The sequence below is a fragment of the Apodemus sylvaticus genome, chromosome 2 (genome assembly GCF_947179515.1).
Source record: "Apodemus sylvaticus chromosome 2, mApoSyl1.1, whole genome shotgun sequence".
NCBI lineage: Eukaryota > Metazoa > Chordata > Mammalia > Rodentia > Muridae > Apodemus > Apodemus sylvaticus.
In genome coordinates this window covers 96,988,387-96,995,388 of record NC_067473.1, presented here as the reverse complement: position 1 = coordinate 96,995,388, position 7,002 = coordinate 96,988,387, and the positions used below count along the sequence as shown (strand labels likewise).

The 7,002-nt window shown below is 40.2% G+C and overlaps 1 gene segment (V, D, J or C); it reads left to right on the top strand.

Annotated features, from left to right (window-relative positions):
* The first annotated feature begins 239 nt into the window (after window positions 1–239).
* LOC127677984 (immunoglobulin kappa variable 4-1-like) lies at window positions 240–917 on the top strand. The segment is given in 2 exon segments: window positions 240–332; window positions 535–917. Coding segments are annotated over 2 exon segments (432 nt in total).
* Window positions 918–7,002: the final 6,085 nt, after the last annotated feature.

Genomic DNA, 7,002 nt, shown 5'->3' with positions numbered 1-7,002 from the left:
AAGTCAGCTGATTTAAAAATATTTCTTTGATTTTAACCCAATGTAGCTATTAGAACACCCACTACATTTCTGTTGATATGTTAGCTATTATCTTTCAATGATTGATCATACTCTCTGTAATGATATTTTTGGTTGTTGATACTAGTCACTCTCAAGCATACTGCCCAGGCATTTGCTTCTGTATTTGCTGACTACTTTGCATGAATCGTCAAGCCTAGCCCAGCTGTTCAAATTTTATAAGCCAGTATGAACTGAACAGAGTCAGACAGTCAGGGGGAGCAAGATGAAATCACAAGCACAGGTCCTCTGGTTGCTTCTACTATGGGTATCTGGTGAGAAATTTAAAAGTATTATTATCATTTCAGATTCATATCTATTAATAAAAGAAATTTGCAGTGTTTGAAAGTGTGTAATATTTATTACATAATAATACTCTAAACATAAGACATTACAAGTATCTTTGACAAATTTCAATTGTTATTATAATCCATACATGTGCCTCTATGCATGTTCACTGTCTATTCATTATTTCAGGTACCTGTGGTGACATTGTGATGACTCAGTCTCCATCTTCTCTGGCTGTCTCAGCGGGAGAGAAGGTCACTATGAGCTGCAAGTCCAGTCAGAGTCTTTTATCTAGTAGTAGCCAAAAGGACTACTTGGCATGGTACCAGCAGAAACCAGGACTGTCTCCTAAACTACTGATCTACTTGGCATCCACTAGGAAATCTGGGATCCCTGATCGCTTCATAGGCAGTGGATCTGGAACAGATTTCACTCTCACAATCAGCAGTGTACAGGTTGAAGACCTGGCAGTTTATTACTGTCAGCAGTCCTATAGTGATACTCCCACAGTGCTTCAGCATCCTACAAAAACCCCCCTTGAGACTCTCACCAGCTGCCTGTACCACACATAGCTCTGGGTCTGCATACTTCCTTTTTCTGAGAGCCAGTGTGTTCAAAACACTTATGACAAAGTTTGCAATCCCATAAATAAATAAAGGGTTCAAAGTATTTTTTTTTTGTCTTTTGCTATTAAAATCCTTATATGAACATGCAGAAAATTGGCCAGGAAACCTCAAGCAGGAGCCTTTTGGTTTCTGTCTGCAATGAGAGACCATCCTCTGTCTGAGGGCTCCATATTCAGGTGGTGCAGAGTGTGGAAATGCCTGAGAGTACAGGTAGGATCACACCTGCTGCTCAGAGGAACCTGCACTGATCCCTCAGGACACAGGAACCCTCCCAGAATTCTGATGTGGGAGCCTTCCAGTTTCTGTCTGTGACTGGGATCCATCCTCTGTCACAGGGCTCCATACTCAGGTGGTATAGGGAGATAGTTAAACTCCCAGGAGTGCAGACTGGGAGCACAGTTAGGACCATCCCTGCTGCTCAGAAGAATCCACCTGAAAGCCTAAGGACAGAAGAAGCCAGGGCAGCATGGGAATTTTACCATTTATAGCTGAGCCCAGGGCTGATTCTGTGCCACAGAGCTACACACACAAATACCACTATGAGAGAGGTGGTCTCCCATGAGTGCCTTCGCACCTGCCTGCAAGTTAAGACCTCCACTTATCTTAAAATTCCTGGCCCAAGAGGGATCTGGTCAGAGCTATCAGGACATAGGAACCAAGGATCAGCTGGGTACAGGATCCTTCTGTTTCTGTCTTCACCCCTAAGCTGACCTTGTACCAAAGCACTGCATACCTATATTCCTCCTAGAGAGAACTGGTCTCCAAAGAGGACTGATACAGAGGCTTGCATAAGCTAACATCAGAGATAACAAAATAGGGAAAGGCAAATGCAAGAATATTACCAATAGAAACCAAGGTAGCATGGGATCATCCAAACCCAGTTCTTCCAAAAGAGCAAGTCCTGGATTTCCCAACACACTGGAAAAGTAAGACTTGGATTTAAAATCACAGCTCATGATGCTTATAGAGGACTGCAATAAGGACATAAATAACTCCCTTAAAGAAACAGGAGATGACGAGTAAACAGGTAGAAGCCCTTAAAGAGGAAAGACAAAACTCCCTTAAGGACTTATAGAAAAACACAAACAAACAAGTGAAGGAACTGAAGAAAACCATCCAGGATCTATAAAATGAAGTAGAAACAATAAAGAAATCACAAAGGGAGACTTCTTTGGAGATATAAAACCTAAGAAAGAAATCAGGAGTAATAGATGCAAGCATCCACAGAATACAAGAGAAAAGAGAGAATCTCAGGTGCAGAAGATACCATAGAACACATTGCCTCAACAGTCAAAGAAAATGCAAAATGCAAAAAGCTTCTAAACCAAAACATCCAAGAAATCCAGGACATAATTTAAAGACTAAACCTAAGGATTATAGGTATTTAAAAAAGCGAAGATTTCCAAATTAAATTGCCAGTATATATCTTCAAAGAAATTATAGAAAAAAAACTTCCCTAACCTAAAGAAAAAGATGCCCATGAACAGAAAAGAAGTCTACAGAAATCCAAATAGATTGGACCAGAAAAGAAATTCCTCCGATCACATAATAATCAAAACACCAAACACACTTGACAAAGAAAGAATATTAAAAGCAGCAAGAGAAAAAGTTCAAGTAACATAAAGGCAAACCTATCAAAATTACACCAAACTTCTCATCAGAGTCCATGAAAGCTAGGAGATCCTGAGCAGATTTCACACAGACCCTAAGGGAACACAAATTACAACCTATACTACTATACCCAGCAAAACTCTAAGTTGCCAGAGATGGAGAAACCAAGATATTCCATGACAAAATGAAATGAACACAATATCTTTCCACAAATCCATTCTTACAAAACATAATAGATTGAAAACGCCCATACATGTAGGAAAACTACACCCCAGAAAAAGCAAGAAAGTAATCTTCTTTCAACAAACCCAAAAGAAGATAACCACACAAACATAAAAATAACATCAAAAATGACAGGAAGCAAGAATCACTATTCTTTAATTTCTCTTGACATCAATTGACTCAATTCCCCAATAAAAATACATAGACTAACACTCTGGATACATAAAGAGTACCCATCATTTTTCTGTATACAATAAATGAACCTCAGTGTCAAAGACAAACAATACCTCAAAGTAAAAGGCTGAAAAAGAGATTTCCAAGCAAATGGTTCCAGGAAACAGGCTGGATTAGCCACTCTAGTATTTGATAAAGTCAACTTTCAACCAAAAGTCATCAAGAAAGCTAAGGAAGGACACTTCATACTCATCAAAGGAAAAATCTACCAAGAAGAAATCTCAATTCTGAACATGTCAGTTCCAAATGCAAGGCTGACCACATTTATAAAAGAAAACTTACTAAAGCTCAAAGCACAGATTGTACTTCACACAATAATTGTGGGGGACTTCAGCACCCCACTCTCATTAATGGACAGATCAAACTAAACAGAGACACAGAAGCTCAGGACTAAATGGAATTAACAGCTATCTATATAACATTTCATCCTAAATCAAAAGAATTTACCTTTTCCTCAGCACCTCATGGTACCTTCTCCAAAACTGAAAATATAATTGTTCACAAAACATACCTCAACAGATATAAGAAGATTGAAATAACCCCATGCCTCCTGTTAGATCACTCCAGATTAAGGCTGTTCTTCAATAGCAACAAAAACAGCAGAAAATCCACATACACATTGAAGCTTAACAGTGCTCTTCTCAATGATAACTTGGTCAAGGAAGGAATAAGTAAAGAAATCAAAAATTGTTTAGACTTTAATGAAAATGGAGGCAAAACATTCCTCTAAAAGAAAACTAGAGAGACCATACACTAGCAGCTTAACAGCACACCTGAAATCTCTAGAACAGAAAGAAGCTAATATACCCAATAGGAGTACACTCTAGCCAAACAAGTGAAAGATCTGTATGACAAGAACTTCAAGTCTCTTAAATAAAAGAAGACCTTAGAAGGCTGGACAATTGATTTACCTCACTTAGGATGATATTCTCTAGTCCAATCCATTTGTCTAAGATTTTTATGAATTCATTGTTTTTAATGGCTGAATAGAACTTCATTGTGTATATATACCACATTTTATGTATCCATTCCTCCCTTGAGGACATCTGGGTTATTTCCAGCATCTGGCTATTATAAATAGGGCTGCTATGAACATAGTGGAGCATCTACCCTTATTACATGCTGGGGAATCCTCTGAGTATATGCCCAGGTGTGGTATAGTATCATGCCCAGTTTTCTGAGGAACTGCCAGACTGATTTCCAGAGTGATTGTATCAGCTTGCAACCCCAACAGCAGTGGAAAAGTGTTCCTTTTTCTCTACATCCTCACCAACACCTGTTTTCTCCTGAGTTTTTGATCTTAGCCATTCTGACTGGAGTGAAGTGAAATCTCAGGGTTCTTTTGATTTGCATTTCCCTGATGACTAAAGATGTTGAACATTTCGTCAGGTGCTTCTCAGTCATTCGATATTCCTCAGGTGAAAATTATTTGTTTAGCTATGTACCCCATTTTTAACACAGTTATTTGGCTCTCTGGAGTCTACCTTCTTGAGTTCTTTGTATATCTTTGATATAAGCCCTCTGTTGGATGTAGGGCTGGTAAAGGTCATTTCCCAATATGTTGGTTGCTGTTTTGTTCTTCCAGTGACAAAAGAACACTCATGGTATACACTCACTGAGAAGTGCATATTAGCCTAGAAGCTTGGAATACACAAGACACAATTCACATATCAAATGATGCCCAAGAAGAAGGAAGGAGAGGCCCCTGGTCCTGCAAAGGCTCTGTGCAGCAGTGTAGCGGAATACCAGGACAGGGAAGTGGGAAGTGGGAAGGGCTGGATTGGGGAACAGGCAGAGGGAAGAGGGATGATGAGACTTTCAGGGAGAGGGAATCCAGGACAGCGGAAATAATTTGAAATGTAAATAAAGAATATATTCAATAAAAATAAATAAATAAAAACAAACCATAACAAAAACTAACAAACAAAAAAGAACAAGGGAAAGAGCAAAGCTTTTCACTTCATGGCCAGAAAAGAAAGGGGAAAAGAGAAAAAAGCATGCCTCCATGACAAACATACCTCTCCCACAGGCAATGCTTATATTTTTACCACTTCTTTGCACTATAAGTGGAGGGTCATTCCTTCAACTCAATGACCTTTGCAGTTCATCTTAACTTTAATGTACAGCAGCATTACCCTGCTGTCAGCATCAGTCTGGTAGTGTTACACTTGACAGTTGTGTATTGCATGGGAATACTTTTCATGTATAACTGTGTTAAACTCTCCTCTATTATGGCAAGAACGGTGTCAGACAGTGAGATTATTTTGGTCTCGACAACAAAAGTCTTTGTAAATAAAGAAAAAGTAACAGCCTACACCCCAACAACAAAAGAAGACAGGACAATCTTCCATGCAAGAAATAGCAATTCTCAAATTCATCTGGATTATCAAAAAACCTGGGTTAGAGGCAACTATTCTCAACAATAAAAGAACTTCTGGGGGAATCATCATCCAGGACCTCAAGTAGTACCTCATAGCAATAGTGATAAACATTGCATGGTATTCTTACAGTGACAGGTAAGTAGATCAATAGAATAAGATTGAAGACCCAGAAACGAACCCACACACCTATGGCCACTTGTTCTTTGACAAAGAGCTAAAACCATCTAGTGGAATAAAGATAGCTTTTCAACAAATGGTGCTGGTTCTCCTGATGATCAGCATGCAGAAGACTATACATTGATTCATTCTTATCTCTGTGTACAATGCTCAAGTCCAAGTGGATCATGGACCTTCACAGAAAACCAGACACACTGAAACCAATATAAAAGAAAGTGGGGAAGTGTCCTGAGAATATGGGCACAGGGGAAAATTTCCTGAATTGAACACCAGTGTGGGAAAAAAATGGGAGATAGTGGATGGCAACAGTTTGCATCCTGTATAGGAAAAAATACTGGCAGGCAAGGCCCCGATTGGGACCATATTCACAATCATGATAGGGAGTGCTGGAGCTGGAGTACTTGTGGAACATAAGGCTGTCAAGCTAGCAGGGCAGAAGGTCTCGCTCAGAAGGCAGTGCCATTCTGGCATGGACCTACCAGATTCTTGTTAAGAAGCTTAGTTGGCTGAGAGGGGGCTTGTCTATGAGGTGGCCCAATCCATTCCCTGGAAACTGGAAATGCTGAGGCCTGCTCAATGGTTTTGTGCAGCAGGTTTTATTAAGAGACAGTTCATAGTTTTAAGGTTTTATTATTAAAAGAATAGAAAGAGAAATGAAGATAGAGAAATAAAGTTAAAGGAGAAGATAAAGTGATGAGGGAAGTCTATGACCACATGGAAAGGGTAGAAAGAATGGAGAGAGAGTAGAAACAGAAATATGGGGAGAGATTAGAAAAAGAGTTAAGAGATCAAGCAGAGGCTGGAAACCTACTTTAATACCAACAGCCAGGTAGCTCAGGGGCAGGGAAAGCCTGGCTGTAGCCGGGTGACTGCAAAGGTGGAGTCCAGCCAGAACACTAGAGCATGGCCCATGGCCACAGGTGTCTTATGGCCACAGGATTATGCAGTTGAGGCATCAGAAGTCTGGGAGTATAGCTCACAGGAATTTCTCCAGAGTGGCTTAGCTTAACCAAGCTATAAACTGTCTCATAACACATTCCCACATCTCCCCATTTTACTTTTTTTTTTTTTTAGAAAAGGAGAGGGGTCATTAGCCTGTGTGGGGTTGGGGCTGCAACTGTGGCAGGGGCTGGGGTCTACAGGGTGGTGACTGAACTCCTCCAGTCCAAAGTAGGTGGAAGCTCTACCCACAAGGTCATAGGTGGAAGCCAACCCCCACCTGGTCTCTGGATTCAAAGTCATTGCTCTCTCTGAAACCAGGCTGCCTATGCACAGATCACCTCCTGACAATTTCCCCTTTAGAGGCTGTGTCATTTGTAGCGAATTTTTTGCATGGGGTGGAGGTATCAGAAGAAAGCCAGAGTGGTAAGGATGGTTGAGGAGGGGAAGACAAGGGATGATTGAAT